The sequence below is a fragment of the Lepidochelys kempii genome, chromosome 4 (assembly GCF_965140265.1).
Source record: "Lepidochelys kempii isolate rLepKem1 chromosome 4, rLepKem1.hap2, whole genome shotgun sequence".
Lineage (NCBI taxonomy): Eukaryota > Metazoa > Chordata > Testudines > Cheloniidae > Lepidochelys > Lepidochelys kempii.
In genome coordinates this window covers 80,336,128-80,359,367 of record NC_133259.1, presented here as the reverse complement: position 1 = coordinate 80,359,367, position 23,240 = coordinate 80,336,128, and the positions used below count along the sequence as shown (strand labels likewise).

Genomic DNA, 23,240 nt, shown 5'->3' with positions numbered 1-23,240 from the left:
CAGCGACATGTCTCTCCAGCCAATGGGAGCTGCAGGGCAGCGCCTGTGGGAAGGGGCAGTGCGGAGAGCCTCCCTGGCCACCCATCCACCTAGGAGCCAGAGGGACAGGTCGCTGCTTCCAGGAGCTGCCTGAGGTAAGTGCTGCACAGAGCCTGCACCCCTCACCCCCTCTTGCACCCAAACTCCCTACTGGAGCCCCCACTCCCTCCCGTACCCCAACCCCCGCCTCAGCCCAGAGTCCCTCCCACATTTTGAACCCCTCAGCCCAACACCCCAGCCTGGAGTCCCCTCCTGCACCCCGTACCCCTCATCCTCGGCCCCACCTCAAGCTGAAGCCCTCACCCCCTCCCGCACCCCAACCCGCTGTACCAACCCGGTGAAAATGAGCTAGTGAGTGAGGGTGGGGCAAGTGAGCGATGGAGGGAGGGAGGGTGATGTGAGTGGGGACGGGGCCTCAGGGAAGGGGTTGGGCAGGGGGCAGGGCAAAGGTGTTCAGTTTTCTGCAATTAGAAAGTTAGTAACTCTAGTTGTGGGGCGTGCTGATCATTGTAGCAATGGAATGGAATGGATTGTAGCAATGGAATGGATGTCTGCAGGTTTTGGATCTGTTGTTCCGACAGGGTCTGCTGATGCTTTGAGTTGGTGTGTCCTGCTCTGAGGGGAGCTTGCTTCTAAAGATGAACGTGGAGAAGTTGAGGGATTGTTTGAAGGCCTGACGTGGGCGTTCAGGAAAGATTTCTTTCAGCTTGGGGTGAAATCTTACCCTAAGAAAGCAAAGACTGAACCGCTGTGGATTTACAGAGTGAATAAACATACATATCACATATTTCATAGCAGTATGCAAATGTTAATATTGTCTTTTGGCACAGATGGATAATGAATGGTCTAAGTTAATTTGCAAAAACAAATCCTTGGTGTCCACCCATAAATATTTTAGTCAGGAGTTTTACAGAGATAATATGTGTGGTAAATGCATCTAATTTTAAAATGATTGAACGAGTCAACTGCTAGCAAATGAAGCACATAAAAAGCAGCCAAGGAAAGAGACTACACAATTCTGGAAGGCTGCAAAACATAGGTGCATTAACTTTATTAATGCAAGTCATCCCATGATGTACCTCCTAGCAATTTATCCAATTTCTTTGGGAGACAAGAACAGAAATACTTGGTCCCTGTAGAGTCTCTGACTCGGTCATAAAGTCACTTTTGGTTAAATGAAGGAAATTATATTATCTTGATCCTCTAAGTCAGCCCTCTTCTACAGAACTTAATAATAATTATTTCACTAGGCACTGTACAGAGTAATAGACAGTGTCTACCCCAAAAAGCTCAAGATCTAAATAGACAAGAAAAACCAAGGGGAGGGGAAAGGGATGCAACATACTCGTAGAGTAAACAGAGTGATGGCTGGCAAATGTCATGTTAGGGCCACTATTTTGGGGAGAGAAGGTTGGTGGGACTTGGGTTTCTTTTCTTTTTAATTCTTTGGGTAGATGATTAGTAAGGGAGGATTAGCTAAACAGAAAAGCAAAGGAAAGGAGGGAGGTTTAAGAAGGGGAGAAGAGGGAAGGAAGGAAGGAAGGAAGGAAGGAAGGAAGGAAGGAAGGAAGGAAGGAGGGGAGCACTCAGGGCAGGTACAGTAAGACTGAGATGAAGAGACTGTGGGTGAGGGGCTGGAACAGTCAATGTCCAGAGCAAAAACTGTTGAAAACAGTCTGATAATATCATCAATATCCAACAGTTCCTTCTACAGAACCTGCTGCCACTGCTTCTGTGTCTGCTCCTGCCAGCCATTGTTTCTCTGGCCCTCAGTGGCTGGCTTCTGTCTAGAATTTCTTTCTTTCCACAGCCCGTATGACTCAGGAAAGGGGGATGCAACATGGGTCCTAGTGTTCCCAGAGGAAAGTGAGGGCCATCCTTGCACAGATCTAGACAAGGGAGATAGCCGCCAGCTATCTTTCATTCTCCTTTCCCCCTTCCCCAAAGTTGTAATACCTATTGAAGCTGGTTATTCGTCTGCTCCTCTTTCAATGGGAGTGGCATGTTCAGAGGGCTTGCAAGAGTCTATGATAGCATCTCATCAAAATATAGCTCCTGATCAAAGCTAAGCATGCTATTCAGCGAACAGGTTATTCAGTTATGAATTACTAATGTTTATGCTGTGTTAGTGTCTAGAAGCCTAATCAGAATCAGGGCCCCATTATGTAGGCATTGTAGAAACACATGAGAAGACATGATTGCTACACCTAACAGATTTATAAGAAAACAAGAGACATGAAGGATTGAGGAGATGGAAATTTTATATATAAACAAAATATATGTGGGTATAATTTTATACACATATAAACATTTTAAATAGGTGTATATATGTATCAGATATCCTTATTTGCCCCTCAACATAGCAGTTAAGTAGTATGGGGGTTACAGCAGACATGGGTAATCAATCAATGAATTAAGACCATCTTACTGTTTGTGAGTTAACTACAAAGAGACTACTTCTTCTCATCCCAAAGCATCTTTACAGATTTGGGGAGCAGTACAGTATCACTGTTCATTCCTGTCCATGGCTTGTTCCTCCTTTAAGCCCAGCCAGATCATGTCTTTTTGTGTACAGGGTCCCACCATTCAGTCAGTGGTCAGCCTCTAGGTCTGACTGACCTTTGTTGAATTTTCATTATTTTCTTTGGCATCCTATCATCTGTTTGTTTTCTACAGTGTCCCCACCATTGTAATCTTTTTCACTGCAGCCAGTCCTGTGCTGTGATTTCACATCCTACTCTGGTTCTAACTTCTTCATTTGTCTTCAAATCATTTCACATTTTACCTGCCATCTTTCAAAAAGCTCTCATCTCTACCACCTCCAACCTTCTGATGTCTGTTTCAGTCCATACAATAATACGGTTAGTACACTGGTTTGATAAATTTTCACTTTGGTATCAAACAAAGGATTTTATCAGTCCATAATTTCATCAATTCCTGAACAGTACTTGTAGCTAAAGCACATCTCCATTTAACCTCATCCTTGATGGAACTGTCAGCACTGATCAAGCTTCCTAGATATTCATAAGATTTTACTTGTTCTACAACTTCACTGCTGCTGCATTTCAACACTTTTCCAAGATACAACCACTTTGTCCTCTTGCCATTTATTGTAAATCTAAGTTGACTGCACCAATCGTGTATGTGAAATCGTGTATGTGTTCGTCTACATCAAATCGTGGACGTCAACGAATGGCTACACAGGTGGTGTCGGAGAGAAGGCTTTGGATTCTTTGACCATGGGATGGTGTTCCAAGAAGGAGGAGTGCTAGGCAGAGCCGGGTTCCACCTAACAAAGAGAGGGAAGAGCACCTTCCCAAGCAGGCTGGCTAATCTAGTGAGGATATTTAGGAGGTTGGAGTTGATGATCATGATGGTCCATTCTGGCCTTAAAGTCTATGAGTGTAAGTTATATAAGGAATGTATTTGGGATAGTATTTCTTGAAATTATAATAGTGAAATATTTGTTCAGAATGACATATTGTAATTATTTGCTGAGTTGACTTTGGCTTGTAGATGCAGTGGTCCAACCTGCCTCATTCTCGTGCAGTGTCAGCAGCATTGTGTTTCCCTACTCTTCCATACCAAGGAAAAAATTAGCAATTTTTGTCACTTGTGTTTAAAATATTCTATATAGATCCAAAGTACACAACAAAAACACTGTCATGTAATAAAACATAAGCCTGTCTTATGAATATGCCTTTCTTATGTGTACAATAAAATGGCTTTACAGTGCTGATTATTCACAAGTATTATGCAGCTTTTAATCCTTCATCTTGATTAACTATTTATTGTGCATTATTAGCTATACATAAGGCTAAGATTTTGTCAATTTTTAGTAAAAGTCATGGGCAGGATGTGGGCAATAAACAATATATCACGGAAGCCTGAGCCCCTCGGTATGGGGCTAAAGTCATGGAGATCACATAAAATCACAGAATCCATGGCCTCCCTGACCAACTCGAAGCCTTAGTTCCTCATGAGCAGCCCTTCTGGCACCAGAATGCTCACATTGTCACAATGTATTAAGTACTGAATACTTACCATATTAGATACTCCGAGCTCCTGAAACCTACAGTGTAGTCTGCTAATCTGTGGGTTTTATAAACAAACAACTATCAGCAGCAATTCCTACCTGCACGTGTTTTTTGATGTACGTTTGGCATATCTCACACCATGTAATATGTTGCATGTGCTTGCTTCCTTTGTCTTGGGCCTGTGTCTGTATCGTTTTGTGCTTCCAGATAGCGGTGGCTGTGCTCGCAAACGTGCTGCAATGTCTGTCACATTAACAGCTGTGAAGAGAGTCCAAAGTTCTCCAAACCTATTGGCTGCAGGTATAACTAACCAGTGGGATACCACCCTTGAATGGCTTTGTGTATTATAGGTTTCTGTAGAATTAGTCTGCCAGGAGGGTAATGAAAATGGCTACTCCACTGGCAAGGTCTGATTTATATAGTTTTATGATGCTGAAATCTCTGAACATATTTTGTTTCTGAAGATGTAATCTTACTTTTCCTCTGGCTATATGTAGTGGACATTGAAGGATAGGTGAAACCTCCTGGGAAATTTTGAAAAGCTATTTTAATTAAAAAAAAAATTAAATCTTACCTCTGTGATAAGTATTTTGGGTATTTTCCCTTTCTTCGCACCAGCCGCCTCTTAATCCCTATTTTGTTAATAGGAGAACTTGCATGAAAACTGGGGTTTGTTTCTTAAAATCTCAGCGACTTCTTGATTATCACTACACAAAGGTTTCCCCCCTCCCCCGCTCTCCTGCTGGTAATAGCTCACCTTACCTGATCACTCTCATTACAGTGTGTATGGTAACACCCATTGTTTCATGTTCTCTGTGTACATAAATCTCCCCACTGTATTTTCCACTGAATGCATCCGATGAAGTGAGCTGTAGCTCACGAAAGCTTATGCTCAAATAAATTTTAGTCTCTAAAGTGCCACAAGTACCCCTTTTCTTTTTGTGGATACAGACTAACATGGCTGCTACTCTAAAATTCTGTTAAAGTTATAATTCTCTGGTCCTGATGTTTCAACCAGTTTGAGACTATTGTGCTATCACAAATGGAAGATTATAATTTCAGTTGTGAAATAAACAATAGGAGCCAAATTAACTTTCATAAAACAAAAATCCTATTTTCAAGAAAATGTTTCTAGAAATTTAAAAACAGAATAAAAACACAGAAAATATGCAATAGAGGCAAAACTATTTCTTAATTAGAGGACTATATTGACAGCTAGTTTAAGGAAGTAAAACTTGAATGCATATCTGTTGGCCATATTCAAGGTGACTTAAATCATAGTATAAATTACATGCTAGGTGTAAATAGGGCAGAAAACCTATGTGATTACCTTACACCAATTTGGCATTCACTGGCTGTGCCAAACAAGTGTAATACACAAAGAAGGCAGAAGAGTGAAGGAATGAGAGGTCTAAAACGAACCTTCAGCCAGACCACCATTTTATTTACTCCAGTGTTTCATTATATCCTTGTGGTCATTCAACTAGAAAAAATCCTCAAAAACTTTGAGGGTAGAACTGTAAACATTCTTCACAGAATGAGTGCAAAATTTCTCAACACCTAGGAGTTTATCGTAAGATATACTGATGTTTTCAACAGATTTTCAAAGGAAGTAACTTCCACACTTTGTCACCAAAATGATACTACTATAGCAATTACAATATATCTCATCCTGAATGCATATTAGCACATTCAGTTGAAGCGTCTCCATCTGCACAGCTCTGGTTAAAGGGCTGTCAGAAAGTGTAAACCTCTCTATTTAGAGATAAAATTTCACTCCTGGCTGAAACTTGCTATGCCAACTGTCAGCCTGCCAGCTTTTCTGGAGTGTTTAAAATGCACAAAAGACAAAGAACAGTCATTTTAGAACATTTCTACAATTCAGATGCACAAACAGCTTTTGGTATTTTTAATGTTATGTTTATAGATGTTCTAAATTGTGGACTAGCTCAAAAAATAAATACGAAATAGGAAAAGTTTATTTTTGAAAATTTCACAAGAAGTCCAGATGTGAACATCTAATCCACAAGGACAAGAATCTAGTTGAAATGAGTGGGACTACTTTAAAATAAGATGGTACTCAGTGTGAATAAGGGTAGTAGAATTTGGCTTTTAATAGGTTATTTTGTGTGTAACCATTATAGACTTCATAAAATGCATATTATTGGCCTGATATTCCAAAACACCTCTTGCAAAGTCAGTATGGTTTATCATGTAAGCCTGCAAACTGAGACTTTTAAAAGGTCTTGTTTACTGTATTTAATAGTCCATAAAGGTAGTGATGGTCCACAGTGCCAATCCTTATTTAGATAATTTTGGTGAGTGGATTATTAACCTAGTGGATTGGATTGTTGCACATGAAGAATCCGTATGAATTTTTGCCAAAGGAAAAAGAATTCCATACATGTGCATAACTTTTTCCAAATTAGTCCACCTTTAGATCATCTAATAATCACACACCCAAACATACCCCATGCCAATATACTGTTTACATGGACAGAATTTCTGTCTTTTTCTTTGCCAAACACTCTAGAGACATCCTGCAGATTCCCACATTCTGGCACCATCCAAAAATCTCACATCACCCATGTATGGCCCCCTTGTTTTTGAATGAAGCCTCTCCATACCCTCTCAAAGTAGTGTCATTTCTCCTGGTATCTAGATTTAAGAAGACAATAAATTATAGAGTTTACTGAAAAACCAGGCAACAATATTGTTTGTTTTGTTCCTTGTCTGATGTAGCAGTGATTTAAATAACCACAATGTAGTAATTGTCACAGCACAATGTAATCCTTGATAAAATGTAATTTTGTTGAGCAATAAACATTGGGCATTTACAGTGCAATATTCCGAGGTGTATATATAGGTAACAGAGGGCAAGTTGTGAGTATGTAATTTCAATAAAACAGTTAGTACCTATTATATCGATCTTTTCCAACTGTGCAACATCAGAGAAAATTTATTAGAAACATAGTTTTTTCTGTATAGTGTAAACATGCTCTTCTGAGACTATAACAATTACTGTTGAGCTTCCTTAAATTAGATTAATTTCTACACATAGAATTACATCAACTCCTTTAAAACGGTTGATGAAATTATCTTTAATTCAACACAAAGAAGATTCAGTGGTGATGCATTTTGAAAATATTCTTGCATACTGAAGCATAGGCAATTAAAGTTGTGAGGAAAAAAGAATGATGATAGATATAGAGATAGATAGATATATAGAGAGAGAGCTTAAAATCAATTTCTCTATGACAAGGTTAGTTTAACTGTGGTGGAGGCTCACTGAGTGTGTGACCTCATGGCTAAATTCTCTTGGTAGCAGCAGCTGCTGCAGACTTTAAAAAGCACCATCGCTATTATCCTTGAGTTTCCATTAGATTCTCTCAGATTCCTTTATTTAATTAGCCCAGTACTCAGAATGATTCAATATTGTTAGGATCGGTGGTTTTGATTATTAAGAAAATGACTTCATTTGGTAAGACAATATGGATCAAATTCTGACCAAGTTACACTACGCACCCCTAGTGACATCGCTGGGCCAGCGTGGATATAAATGGGTACAGAATTTGACACTATATACACAGAACAATAACAGACACATCCATCAAAACATCACCCAACCTACTACAATTTGATCAAAATTGCTGTCTTTTTAAAAAAATATATGTTCTTATCAAAGTATACTGTGAGCCTAGTCCTACAATCCTTGCATATCTTAAAATCTCCCCAAAATCAATATGAGGTCTGAGTGTGCAAGGAATGTAGAACCAAGTCCAGTGTCACAAGCAGCATACTGTTCCATCACCAGAAATGCTGACAGAATTGCCTACAGTATTTTAATTTCCTGCACACACTAACTTGGCTATTTCTTTTTTAGGACCTGATTCTCAGTCTCCAGATTCAGGTAAATAAAATATGATTTTTTTTATGCATAAGTCTACTGGTATTGAATTATAGCAATCTTCCATTTATATAGCATTATGCATTTAAATGGATCCCAGTGGACCTTACAAACTTTACTGATTTTTGCAAACTATCTCAGGTGAAACCTGAGATCCTCCAGCAGACAACCACCAGTCCAAAGTGACATCAGGGCTTCCAGGACAATTTTGTCCAACAGTTAGTTAGATATCATATATGCCATACAATCTGTTTTGTTCCTGTTTCTATGGGATGCGTAATACAGAATGCTTACTAGTAAGTTCAGTAAGTGCGGCCACCTCTAGACTGAAATGCAGCAATGTTTTAACAATGCATCACAACAGATCAGGACAGAAAGTGATAAATGTCTTATCAAACTGAAATTATAGGGGAGGAATACAGGGAGGAATTTAGCTAGAATACTGAGTCTAACACCTACTCTTAAAGAAAGTGCTACTGAATCTTTAATAATTACAAGTGATTAAAACCTCAAGTTTATGTCTCATGCAAAAGATAGCATTTCCAGCAGCACAGTAGTGTAATACAGTAGTATTGGCTAAAAACTGACTTAGATAGAAGGATACAACCTACTGATTCGCCATCATGCATTCCAATGGCACTGAAGATTTCTTTTGAAGTCTCCTGCGCAAATACAGAGAATACATATCCCAATCATTACCCTGAGAACCCTGCTTGCATATTGTATTCCTTTTCCCCACCCTCATCTTATCTTCCAGGCTATAAGATATTCAGGTCAGGAATGTGTCTTCATTTATATTTGGACAATAACTAGACTATGAGGAACAGAACTCTGAGAATAGAGGGTTCTTCAGTCTAAAAAGACAAAGGTATAACAACAGGATCCAATGACTGGAAGTTGGAAGACAGATTCAGATTACTGGAACAATTGACCATCACTGGAACTCTTTAAATATAGATGAGATGCTTTTCTAAAAAGGTATTCTAGTTCAACCAAAGCTATTGTACTTGAAGCAAGAATGAATGAAAGTCCTATAGCCTGAGTTATGCAGGAGGTCAGACTAGATGGTCACAATGGTCCCTTCTGGCCTTAAAATCTATGTGTCTATGAATCCATGAATATTTGTGGGAGCTATCAGAATATAAGTAAAATAATAACAATATCGATTTAGGCTGATCTAGCTGACAAAATCACAGCTTGAGAAGTTGTAGCTTCAGGCTTATCCATTTAACTCTCCTTTTGATGTATAGATTGTCAATAGTAGTAATTCTAGCTACTGACTGGAAAGTTGTCATTTCAACAGTTTGTTCAATAGGTAGATTTATTATGGTAACATGGATACATAGGGACTGTTTACCAAAAATATGTTTTGATTTTTTTCCTCACAAAAGCTTGGACATCTTACAATGATGGCAGTAGAGAGACATTGAATGGTGATGCTAGTAGTTCATCTCTTGCAGCAAAAGGCTTTAGAAGTGTCCGGCCAAATCTACAAGAAAAGAGGTCACCAACTCAGGTAAACCTTCACACACACAGTTTCATCCTTTGGTATTAAGTATAAGTGTTAGCTTATGAGTGCATTACATGCAGGTGTGAAGCCCTAGAGTGAATTATCCAGATGTGTTCTTGGTAGCACCTGCACCTGTTATTACGTGTTGTATTATCTGTTTTTGCTGTACACATAAACATACACTATACATGACACAAGTCTGCTGATTCAGTAACACAACAAACTACTTTCAAAGAACAAGGCTGTAAGCAAATAAAAATAGGCCAGGTTCAATCAAAAACCTTATATAATTGTATTCGGACTTCGAAGGGTATTGATTAATATTTTACACTTCAGAGAAATACTTTCTTTATGGAATAAATAATAATTGATTATAAAGTTGAATTAGATTAATTTAAGAATAACCAGAAGTACTGTTCTTCAGCTAACTTTGCTAAACTATATAACAATTATAGAAAATGCCATGAAACAATATGCCTTAATTCAGAAACATACTTATAATAGTATTTGCATTACTATTTTAATCCAAAAGTTTTAAAAGTGTGTGTGTGTGTGTAATATGTATGTATGTTACTCATAAATAGTAGCTTGTCAGCTAAAATGGTATGTTGAGTACATTTTATGAACTATTTAAGTCTCTGTAAAATTTGCTGATAATTCTCAAACCATAGTGTTGGTGCAAAATAGAATATATTTGATATTATGGACCCAGTTTGGATCACAATTCACTCTTTCCATTAACAAATGGAATCTGTGATTTCCTAGACATCAGAATATAATATTATCATCAGGTGCAATGCAGTACCTGATCCAGAGTCTTTCCATTGTATTGAATGGAGTTTGGATCAGGCCCTTGTTCTTTTGTTTAAAGTTAGGAGTCTAACTCAAGTTATTTCTCCTGCTAACATTTACTTTCTCTCTGTTTCTTCTTCAATATTATTTTGCTGTGTGTGGATGCTTTTGGCAAATAAGGCACCCCTGCCACCCCCTAGAAAAGAAAGTTTTTGTAGATCTGGAATAACTAATCACATGAAGGATGAAATTACTTTTCAGTCAATAACGACCAAGCCAACTAAAAAACTCCCCTCAGATACTGTCTACTGTACTAACAAGGAGGCTATCCAGAGGACAATGTATTCTAAAAAATCTAACACAAGTGTGTCCTATGCACAAAGAATCACTAAACCACTGCCCTCAGTCTCCAACACAAGCACAAAAGCAGTAGCTGGCATTAGAGCTACTCTTCATCAAGGCCACAGACAAGCATCTCAAAAACGCAGAGTTTCTACCTTGAAATTAACCCGGACACAAGACTCACTGAGTAATGTTCCTCGTAATACACAGCACCAGCCCAAGTCTAATGAAGTGCCAACGTTTCCACAAAGGCCTGTCTCACCTACCTGTAACCCTGTGCCTGAGATACACACAGCATCTCTTTCCATTCAGATAGCTCCCCTCCTTGACAATAAAGCAGAGCCTGAAATCCAAGAACATCCACCTAGGCTTTTTCCAGAAAATCCACAGATGTCTCCAAAAGATGTGGGACAAAAGTCTACAGCTCCTTCTTCTGCACAGTCCACAGAATGCAATGTGGTATATTAAACTTTTCCATCTTTTGTTTTAGATCTTTCCTGAATCACTTAACACTTTTCTAGTTAGTATACTCACATTACCATGATTACAGCTTGTGTTTTCTGGGTAAAACTACCTGTTGCACTATTCAAAGTGGGGCTCCACTCTTGATTGGCCCTTAGGCACTCCCATAATAAATGTAATTAATAATTATATTAGAGGTGCACCTCCTAAGTGGTACTGCTTGCTGGGATCCTCCTTTTGAAAGGTAGTATGCTGCCACTAGTGCTGGAAGGAAGTGCTGGGAACTGGCTCCTGGTGCATCTTTGAAAAGATGTCACTAGGATTCCTATAAGTGCAGCTCTGCCAATGTTCTGGTATGACACCACTCCACCAAGTCGTCCTCCTCTGGGACCGGCTAGGGCTTCCAGCAATGCTGATTTTCTGTACTCACCAGCTCCTGGCAACCAAATTACAGCTGCCCTATGCACAAGAGATGGGTGGGAAGGGAAAGATTATTTGTGCCATCTGCCTCCTCTGTGCAGGACGAGACATGACATGGCCCTACATATTCTAAGTTGCGCATTTTCCGAATTGCTCTTTGTTTATTGAGGGTGAAATTCTCTCAAACCCACATGGATCCCAGCTCCAATTAGCATGCATGGGAGTTTCAAATGGCAAGAGCCAGGATATCACAGATGTAAGCACATTTTTGGATGCTAAAAATATAATAATATTGAGATTACTTTTGTAGATCTGAGAGTTTGGACTTTTTTTCTTTAAGTACCTGGTCTAGTGAACCCAGTTTTAGGCTGTCTGGCACACATGAATCCATGTCATGTGCTACAAAACCCAGAAAGGAGATTCTTCTTTCTCTTCTTTTTTTGTTTAAAAAACAAGGGCATAAAACATTTCAGAGTTCTAGTAATCCTCTAAACCTCTTCTTCATTTTGGCAGAACATGGTTTATTAGGGACAAGAAGAGATCTTCCCCAATACCAAACATACGGTATTTTCATTGGACTTTAAATCAGTCAGAATAACTTGACATAACTATCTACAGTACACGATGTACAACGTATATGAGAGTAGATTTCCAATAAATAAAGGGTAACAAGGGAATGTACTCCATGCAATTTTGTTATATATCATTATGATTAGACAGAGGGTGTACTTATTACAGAGTGCACTTATTACTGGTTCATGGGTGAAAAACCTGCAGGTGGAATGTTATTGATTTTATGGCTAAATATCTCCTCCAACCAAACCCCACCCCAAATATTGTTAAAACAGGTAATTATGGCTTATGCTGGTTGAATTAGATATATTTCAGCTATACCTGCTATCCACTAGTGAAACCCATTTCAACATTCACAGTGGAAACCATTAAAAACTGTAGATGCACCTCAATTAAAACCCGTGATCCAGACATCACTGAATAAAGAATAGTCCAGATCCCAATAATGCAGCTCAGACCCATCTGTGTTAAAAGATTAATTCTCTGTATAGATAAACTTGTGAGGTTTCTAGAAGAAACAAAGGAAATCAACCTTGCACATTATGGACCACATTCATCACTGGTGTAAATCCACTAAAGTCAACAGAGTTACTCCAGGGATTAAAATGGCCCCATATCTTGCATGCTTGAAGCTCCCAGACAACTCTGTCCTTTTCATCCGTCACAACAATACTACTCTTTGACATTGTCATTTTTTCAGAACTTCTTATTTAACCAGATCTTTGCTTCTGGAAGCACCAAACACCTACACGAGCTGTAGGAGATTTTAAAATAAAAGTTATATGCAGAATACAGCTCTGTGACATTAAAATAGCAACATTTGAAAACCCTTCTCCTGAGTAGACCCAGCCAAAACAGTGCATGAGGTATAGGACTGATGGGCTCCTGTGGGCTCTCTTGGGCAGAAGTAGTGATCTAACAGATATGATAAACTGCCCTACCAGCCTATGTGAGATTTTGGGGACCTTTGAGAAGAACACATTGTTCTATCCTGGGGAAAGTGTAATTCACCACTCAGATGAGGACTAGGTACACCAGAGAAGTTGTTTTTTTAGTTTTCGAGGGTTTTCTTATGTGTCTACGTTAAGAGACTTAATTAAAGCTTAATATAATCCTCAGCAGGGACTGTTCCAGGAATGCTATGAAACAAAGTCTGTGAGCCATCACAGATGCAGAAGAGTCTACAAGAACAAGCTAGGTGTAGTACAAGTCTCTTATAATACATAGTACAGTATTGCCCTTTAACAAATAATAATAATAATTAATGATCAAATAGTAAGACCTACAGGATTTAGAATTCCCCATCCCAGTAATTGGTCATCTTCATGCCTGGGACACAGGCAGTTTTTCAGCAAGGCAGAATGACCATTTTTTCAGCATAGAATCACTGCCTCCTCACAGTAATGAAAAAAGTGAGGGGTGAATGCCAACATTTTTCTGTTCCATGATTCAGGTCAAAACTGTTGTTTTTTTCAGGATTTGCTGGCATTTGGTAATTTGCCACACAAGTTCTAAAAATATTATTTTCTTTGCTGCCACATCCATGTGGGTATGAGGGAATTGCAGGCAATGTTAGATGCTTGGCTTTGAATGCATCACTCTCACTGCTCTTTTTAGGTAACCTATATGCCTACGATTGTGGTGGCTATGTGAATATGGACTGGATTGTTGGAGGGATATTAGCTTTCTTAAATTGAAGCATTAAGCTTCAACTTTGCCTCTTGGACTGAATGGGGTTAGGCTAGAAAGTGTTTGCTCTTAATGAGTAATAGGTATTAATTAGTACATTGAGTCACCAATACTTCGCTGCTGCAGCTACTGCTGATACCTTATTGCTGATACGTCTAACAGTGTCAGGCTCTGACTTAGTGATTTTTATCCAAGTGAGTAAGTACAGTTTAGGTGACACCAAAAATGAAGAAACAAGTCAGGGACAATAAAGGAAACTGAGCCAGAGCTTTTACCAGCATGTGATATAGCTAAACCTTAGAACTGTAAGAGACAGGAAGGTGTTGAAAACTTTTATCAATTTTATAATCTATATCCAAAAATACCCTCACACAGTGGAATATGCATCAGTGTGGACCATATGAATTATGCCCCTGTACATTTTTCTTCTCACTGTTATGTTGTAGTTGCTCCCACTGTTAAATATCTGATGCATCATATGTATTCATTTAGGTAAATTGAAGAGTCTCGCCTAAACTCGGCGTGCTCTTCAGACAATTAAAAAACATATTACACTAGATAGTCTGTACCCAAGTGATCCATAATAACGTTTGTCCAAAATATAATCACAATTACCCATAATAACTCACCTGCTAAGCACAGTCAGAAAAGATGGACTTTGCAGCATGTCTGAAATTTTAGAAATTCTGGGATTGTTGTTATACATGATGGGCTGACAAAGAATATCAGCATAAAAAGCAGTATTCTTTTATATTGGTTTGATAATTCTACCTTCTTCCTTTTCTGCCTTTTCCTTGCTTCAGTGTGTAACGAGCATGGTCACATACTTACTCCTTCTGAGATTTTTATTAGATTAATACAGTGGTTCTTTAACTTATTTGATCAGGCCCCTCTTCTTCTTTGTGTCTATAGTGTTTATGCACCCCCAAGCATAGCCCCAGTGTGGCCAGCAGCACCACAGAAGTAAGGGAGGCAATGTGAAAGTGACATTTGTCAATATCACTTTTCACAGAGGACTTAGCATCCCATTGCCACCCTTACTTCTGCGCTACTGCTGCCACCCCGGGGCTGACAGCTAGAGCCCCGCCACCTCCGGGCTGCCTTTCAGTGAGGAGTGGAGGGGTGAGGTGGGATGAGAGCCCAGGCTGCCTCCAGGTGACAGGACTCCAGCTGTCAGCCCTGGGGCGGCAGGACTCCAGCTGTCCTCTTGCTCCCCACCTCCCAGGTGTGCATGGCCCTTCTGCACGAGCCCCAGCCACTCAGGACGGACAGCCAGAGTTCTTTATTTAAAAAAAAAAACAACCCACATAGCTTTTGGGATACCCACCCGATTGTTTGAGAACTGGTGGACTAATAAATTAATTAATTCCAAAGTCAGAAGGGACCACTTGATCATCTTGTCTGACCTCCTGTATAACACAGGCCATAGAACTTACCCACAATAATTCCTAGAGCAGATCTTTTAGAAAAACATCCAATATTGATTTTAAAATTGTCAGTAATGGAGAATCCTCCCCAACCCATGGATTGTGTTATGCCTTTCCCTGTCAGATTTAAGAGCCCATTACTAAATGTTTGTTCCACATGTGTATACTTACAGACTGTAATCAAGTCACCCCTTAACTGTTTCTTTGTTAAGCTAAATAGATATAGCTATAAGACATGTTTTCTAATCTTTTAATCATTCTTGTGGCTCTTCTATGACCCCTCTCCAATTCATCAAAATCCTTCTTGAACTGTGGGCACCAGAACTGAACACAGTATTCCAGCAGCTCTCGCACCAGAGCCAAAGTACAGAGGTCAAATAACCTCTCTGTCCTGCTCAACATTCCCCTGTCTGTGCCTGCAAGGATTTCATTAGCTCTTTTGGCCACAGTATCACATTGGGAGCTTTTGTTCCAGCTGATTATCCACCATGATCCACAATTCTATTTCAGAGCTACTGTTTCCCTGGATAGAGTCCCCCATTCCTGTAATTATGGTTTACATTGTTCTTAGATAAATACATTTACATGTAGCCATATTAAAACACATAATGTTTGCTTGCAACCAGTTTACCAAGTAATCCAGATTACTCTCTACAGTGACCTGTGCTCTTCATTATTTATCACTCCCCCAATTTGTGGGTGTGTAGTTGGACTCCGTAAGCTGTGTGAGTTTCACCAGCTGTATATATGGTACTGCTGTAGAACTGAGGCAAAAGCCAATGTGAGAGATAGTGTAGATCAGTCCCACTCCAGGATATGTTCTGGGAGGCAAGCTGACTTGGATTGCTATGGGAAATTGATGTTAAAAATATACTTATAAAACAATCTATTGGTAAAATCTTGACTCCATTAAAGTCAGTAACAAAACTCCAATTGACTTCAGTGGGGCTAGGATCTCACCCTATGCCTTTTACAACCAGATCCTATGGTGTTATTTTTCAGAGTAGTAGCCGTGTTAGTCTGTATCTGCAAAAAGAAAAGGAGGACTTGTGGCACCTTAGAGAGTAACAAATTTGGAGTAAATAAATTTGTTCGTCTCTAAGGTGCCACAAGTCCTCCTTTTCTTTTTATGGTGTTGTCACAAGCAAATGTCTGAGAGAGACAAAAACCCCATGCATATGCAGTGCAGCGACATCACTTTAAAAGTTCGATAGACTTGCGGGTTCTACAGGATTTTGAACCATAAAATGCACAAATTCCTTCATACATAGCTCATAGGTGCCATCTTGAAATGGCTTCACACTGGATTAAGTCCACCTGACATGTTTTTGGAGCTTTTTGTGAGCACTAGCAATATTCTACCATGAGGGAAGACATCCTGTATAGCATTGCAAAATTCTACAGTTAGTCTTGTGCATGTGAAGGAGAGTAAAGTGGAGGTGGGCATGGGACTGGGGTAGTCAATATTTCCTAAGTGATGCCAAATGAGAGAGATAGTGTAGACTAAGTACTGAATACATGTGATGCCACATATGGAAAAGTATGATTGAGTGTAAATAAGAGACAGCCCCATGTTGTCCAAGAGTGATGCACAACAGTTTTGCTGTAAGCCAGAATATGTCAAAGTTTTCTTGTTATGTCTGAACTTTTATTCACACTTCATTTCAAGACTCATTTGCTAGAATTTAAGAGCAAGCAGAAATGTGGTATGACTCACTGAATGACATTTTATAAACACACCTCCTCAGAGAAAGGTTAAACCCCTCAAAAATATATAGCATATAACAAGCAAAGCATTCCAGGGGGCGTAGTAGTGTTTTTTACATTCCTTACTGCTTTTGTCTGGTAGAATATTTTGAAAGATACTGCTGCTCCATAGGATACTGACAAAAAATCTAAGGGGAAAAGCTGTTTAATCCATTTTAATAGGGAACTCAGAATTTCTGAAGACCTGACCTTTGTAGAGAAAGTACGTTACTTATGTCCAACTGTTTACAGGCTAACAGAGAGCAGCAGAGGGAGACAGAAAAAGAGGGTTTATGGTTAAGCATTGAGAGACATTGCTCCAGATTGACAAAGTGTTATGCGTCTCTCACCTGTGAATGTGAAAAGTGTATCCTTGAAGTCCTCAGTTTGTGCCTCAGTCCCTCATTGTTCTATAACTGGTTCAGAAGACTTAAGTGCATAGAGTATGATCTTCAAAAACAAGTTGTCTTATTTGTTTGAATCACACTGAGATCTAATCCCAATGTATAGCTGCATGCTTAGTACCAGTGTCCTGGTAGAATAAAAACTCTTGTGCCCTTTTTTTTCTGGTAAAAACATTTCAAAGCATTATGTAAGTAGGAAAATGAACTTGGAATTCCTAAAAATGTTGCTATATAGTTTCAGAAAATGGAGACATTAATATTTGTTAACCACTGACAATGTAGCAAGCACTGTACAAGACAAGATAGACAGACAGACGGACACTGTAAGCCTATAATCTCTTTGGGACAGGGACTGAGCAAAAAACAAAGGTAGAGTTATAGTATTTTATTCTCACAGTGTGAAGCTGAACAAATAATTTTATTAAGCCTGTGGACTGCTCTGTCTCAACTCAGTTGCTTCCACTAACTCTACTAGTTCCTTGTTCCAGCAGCGTCCTATCAATAACAGTGACTCCAGGGAACATGGGCCTTCTGACTCCAGTTCCACTGATAATGATACAACTTCACTATTTTACAAACATTTTAATAAAAACGTTAAAAACAAATAATTGAGGCCCAGATCCCCATCCCAAGTCCCTTTGGCTAGAGGTTACTAGCACAGAGCCAAGTTGAATCTTGTCTTTACCCCCCGACTCTGCTGGTTACATAGTCTTGAAGACAATTTGGTCTCCTCAACAGGCCACACACCAGGAGTTACTTATCTATGAGACTAGCAAACCAGCTCTCTGTGCAGTTTCCTGCCTTACTTTGAGGTTGGCCTACAGATGGTTGTCTGACTCTCCATTCTTTGACGATCTCTCTATCTCTGCAAGCTTTCTCTGGATGTTGTCTACTGGCTCATAGTGCCTCCTGTTCTTTCAAATCACTTTTCCCTCTTGGGTAGTCACCTCGTATTACCTGCGTACCACTGCACCCTTTAGTTCACTCCTTCTAGTGTCTGTAATGGCTGGACCCTCACGGGAATAACTGTTTCCAGGGTCAGTAGGTCCTTGGTTGACCTGTTGTACTCTAGTGCCTGCTTTCTCTGATTGGTGGCCATCTCCTCTCAGCGCTATCTCCAGCCTTCTGGCTGCAAAGGGTTTCCCCACGTGGGTAGCAAGGTTTTTGTCGTTCATCCCACCAGTGCCTGCCTTGGACTGTTTTGGCATCCCTGTGATGGTGTTTTCCTCTTTGCCAATCATGCTAACACAGCGTCTGAGCCAGCCTTGTGTTACAGTCTCTTGGAGGTTTCCACAGCTGAATCCACCTTACCATTACTCTGTGCTGGGGAGGGAGGTATGGTCAAACTTCCATTTTCTGTGCAAATTCCTTGAAATTGGTGTCTGTTGTTGGGGAATACAGTGTCTGCGATGCCATGTCTAGCAAACTGGACTTTCAGTTTGCCAATCACTGACTTGTTTCTTGTATCAGGCAGGACATCCACCTCCCAAAAATTTGATTAGTTGCCCACTATAATCAGGTATTGTTTTTCACTGAAGGTAAATAAGTCTGCTTCAACCTTTCCCATGCTTGGGGTAGGTCACATGTTAAGTGTCTTTCTGCTGGTGTATCACAGGAACAGACTTGTGTATTCATTACCAGCCTGTAAACACACACTTCAACCCTTATAAGACAGCTGTCAGTGCCCAAGTGAAGGCATGTCTTTTTTGCATGACATCCTTACATAATGAGGTGAGGACAACTGCTCTCTGTCCCTGGGAAATGATTCTGTCCTGCACACTCAGCTCATCTTTAATTTGAAAATATAGTCCTGCTCCTACTGGTACTTGGCTTTTGTCTTCTGGCCACCTTGCTGATATTGCTCTCTTGACAGTCTGTAGTTGGATGTCCTTTTCCATAGGCTCTTGGATTTCCATCAGCTTTCTTGTTGAAACTGGGAGATAGTGCACTATGTTAATGGTTTAAAAGTCCTGATCACCTTCCTCCAACTCACTGATGCTGGGTGTATGTGCCTTGCTCAGGGTGTCAGCTAACAGCAGTAATCATCCTGGACAATATCTGATCTCTACCCAGTAGCACTGGAGATGTAGCAACATGTGCTGCAATCTCTTTGGAGCACAAAGATGGGGCTTTTCCATGATTTTCTCTAGGGGTTTGTGGTCTGATTGCACTGAATGGCTGTAGGTGTATGGATGGAATTGCTCCTCTCAAAATACCATAGCCAGAAACTCTTTTTCTAGTTGTGTGTACCCCTGTTTGGTCTCTGATGGGGCTCTGCTGGCATAAGTGACCAGCTGCACCTGCAGAAGAACTGCATCCACTCCTTTCTCTGATGCCTCACAGTGGAGTGTCACTCACTCTGCTGGCTGGTGGTGCTTCAGGACAGGGGCATCCCTTATCATTTATTTCAGCATGTCAGATGCTTGTTTGTTGAGGACTTTCCCGGCACCGTTCAGCATCCTGCCTTGTGAGCTGTTTTGGATTCTGCTACTACAGCCAGGTGTGGACAGAATTTGGACAGAAAATTTATCATTCCTCTGAAGCATTGAACCCCTTCCACATCCACTAATGCTGGCATGTCTTTGGCTGCCTTGATCTTGTTGGGATTTGCTTTCAGTCGTCTGCTGTGAGTAGATGTCCATTATATGTCACCTTACACTATTTGAGTTGCATTTTTTCTGGGTTGAGTTTTGTGTTCTTGCCTCTGCATCTCTCTAGAAAAGCTTGTAGTTTTCTCTCATGGTCCTGTTCAGCTTTTGTATCATTGCTTCCTTCACCTACAATGAGGTTATCATCTGCAGTTATTTTCAGACCAGGCAGTCCTTCCAGAACTTGGGTGAGTCTTCTTTGGAACATGTCTAGTCCTGGGCTTATGCCCATTGGTATGCACAACTATCTGTAGGGACCAAATGGTGTTTGCAGAGGTTGTCAACAGGCTGGACTCTTCCCGGGCTTATCTGCCAAAACCTGCTCCTCACATCACAAAGTAAAGATCCATACTTTGGAAAGTTCTGGCAAGATGTCATCAATTGTGGGCAGTGGATCTTTTCAGTGCCTGGTTCAGTTGGCTTTGGGTCTATGCAAATGTGTAATTTGCTTGATGACTTCTTTACCACCTGCTTACCCAGGGAGTATTGGCCTCTACAGGTGTTACAATACCCCTGCTCTGCAGACTTTTGAGCTCCTTGCACACTGGATTATGCAAGGAGTATATGCACTCGGGTATCCACTCGGGCTCTACTGTGAGGTCTACTTCCAGTTGCAGCTGTCCTTTGAGGCAACTGTCACCTTTGAAAATGTCCCCATGTGCTTTTAAAATTGTCTCGATTTGTCCATGGGACTCCCTTTTTTTGCTTCTTGTACTGCAACAATAAAATTCTGACACTGCACACTGATCCGATCCATGGCCTGTATGGCTGTATTCCCCAAGAGTGGTCTGTGGTATTTACCATCCAGCACTACAAACTTCAGGGTATCATCTGTTATTTGCGGGATAGTTACTATGAAGCCACATTTTCCTGTGGACTGCATTATGTTCATTGTACGTTATTAAATCGCACCAGCTCTTTGTAATGGGTGTGTTTGAGTCCAGTTCACCCCCAAGGAATCACATTGCAAAAAGCCCCACTATCCAGCTAAAATAACACCGTTATTTCCCTGATAACATTGTTGCGTGCATGAAGGATAGTTTTGTCTCTTGTTGCTTTCCTGTGCCAGCAGCCTGAACCTGTTATGCTCTCAGACGCAAGGAGAGAGTCATGATGTCATCACTGCTGTCTGCTGTGCCATCTCCCTCTTGTAGACGTCTGACTGCATTTTTGAGCCCTTCCTTTGCTTTTACTCACACCACTGAAATGGTTCAACTTGCCACATTCCTTGCAATGCTCTCCTAGTGCAGGGCACATCTTGTTTGCCTGCTCACCCTGTCTCCCACAGTCAGTGCATCTCACTATGTGTATGGAAGCCTGGGCACATGCTCTCCTTTGCTGTTGTGTCACTGTATGTACTTCTGGGGATGTACTTCTGTATGTACTTCTGGGGATGCTGTGTCTCCCAGTGCTTTCATCCTTCCTCTTGAGGCTTTCGCTGCATGTCCCATGTCTAAGCAATCTATCTAATGTGAGATTGCCTTCCTGGAGCAGCTCTGAAGTTTGAGCCAGTCGTGAACTTCAGAGTGCAGCAGACTTCTCTGCCTTGGTCCCCAATAAGGTGAAATGACAATTTTACTTTCCTGCCCTTGTTGTCATCCTGCATGGCTAGCTCTATGTACAGCACAAAGTCCTCCTTCCACTAGGTCCATCCCTGGTCTGTTTTGTATCTGCAAATTCTGGGGCTTGTGGGGGCTTCAGACCTAGTTTTATGACTCACGCAGCCACCTGCTGCCCTTCAGCAAACTCACAGTTCAACTGCTGCCACCATATTTCATTCGTAAAGAGTGAAGCTAAATGCAGATTAAGTTGAATGCATGAAACTTTATTAAACCTTGTACACTATTCTGTCCATATGGCCGAGTTGCTTCCATCATAGCATCCAGTGTTCCCCGTTCCATGGGCGTCCCTTCAGTAACAGTTCCTCCAGGAAACATGGGCTTTCAGACTCCAGTTCCACTGATCTTGATACAGATAAGAAGCTCAGGGGAAAGAACAACTGTCATGACTTTATTATTATTTATCATTGTTAATTATAAAATATTATTAGTACTAATTTTTTACTCTTTCCTTGTGGGCCTCATGGAGGAAGTGAATCTTTAGGATGGATCAGAGGAAAGGAAGGTTACCTTGACAGAGCAGAATTGGGAGGCAATTCCACAGCGGGTGTGGTGTGGAAGGGAGCATGGAGACAGCTAAGGAAAAAGCAGAGTAACGATGTCAGGGCTGGCATCCTTAGCATAGCACTGGAGGCAAGGATGAAATTTTACTGTAGTTTATTTGTTCAGGAAAGCATATCTTAAACTGGTCTTATAATTTCGGATAGAATATACTTTTTAAACCCTATATGCAGCTAAGTTAACAAGGCATAATGAGATCAAATGCTGTGGCCAACACCATACGATAAGCCATTGGTTCAGCTAGAATTATGATCTAGACTCCCAGTTGGTTGCTCTTGCTAATAAACTATATAGCCACAGATGCCAGAGCACATAATTGCTTAACTGATATTTTAGTATATTTATTTGGGTCCTTGTCATTGCAGTAGTGTTATTGGTAACTATGAAATGCAGACTTGGTTAACGTTGTTGCTGCCTGTAAAGCTTATGATTAAATACCATCTGTCTCTCTCCTGGAAAGGGCGTTAGATGATGACTATAGCATTTTGTGAATTTCTATGTTGCAGCACAGGGAAGTATAATTTTCAGTTTTATATTGATCTACATTGATTTACATTTTTGTAGACATATTTGATAACAAGGCTAAACAGCCAGAAAATGTTTGGTGCTAACCAAAGGCAAAGGGCAAATAGAGTGAAGGTGAAATATTAGCTTAAGCAGTGCTACTTCCCCAAAGGCCCTTGTTCTGCTTTGTTACTGGGCAAGCAAAGGAGTGCTATACCCACAAGTAAAAGAAGAAAATAAAAGGATCTCAAACTTAGTATTTTGGGAGGGTTGGGGGGAGTCAGCAAGGTGAATCTGTGCACGGACAAAGGTATGAATATGTGCGTGTGTACACAAGTATCTATAAGGGTATGTGAATATACATGTCCAGGGAGAGGTATAAGGGTACATGTGCACATGGAGGGCATGCGGGGGAGTGCATGTATGCCAACAGTTTGCATATATATGTGTGCATATGCATGGAGGTGTGGAGGCTGTAGTTCAGGTGTGTGCATATGAATGGATGTGTTCATAAAATATGTGTGTGCACATGCATGCATAGTTTCTATCTTTCTGGGAGC

At 40.4% G+C, this 23,240-nt stretch overlaps 1 protein-coding gene across 33 annotated transcripts in view; it reads left to right on the top strand.

Moving 5' to 3' along the window:
* The window catches only part of SORBS2 (sorbin and SH3 domain containing 2), a 450,872-nt gene that overhangs the window by 324,777 nt on the left and 102,855 nt on the right, over positions 1-23,240 (top strand). For 18 of the 33 annotated variants that reach the window (XM_073341803.1, XM_073341809.1, XM_073341817.1 and 15 more), the window contains 4 exons: positions 4,284-4,376; positions 7,960-7,986; positions 9,375-9,499; positions 10,466-11,086. The exons of 2 other annotated variants lie outside the window; for them this stretch is intronic. In XM_073341803.1, the coding sequence (XP_073197904.1) occupies positions 4,284-4,376; positions 7,960-7,986; positions 9,375-9,499; positions 10,466-11,086 (866 nt within the window). Of the gene's footprint in view, positions 1-4,283; positions 4,377-7,959; positions 7,987-8,852; positions 8,962-9,374; positions 9,500-10,465; positions 11,087-23,240 lie in introns of those variants that run through there. 13 more of the 33 variants (XM_073341838.1, XM_073341829.1, XM_073341828.1 and 10 more) reach the window with 4 other exon arrangements.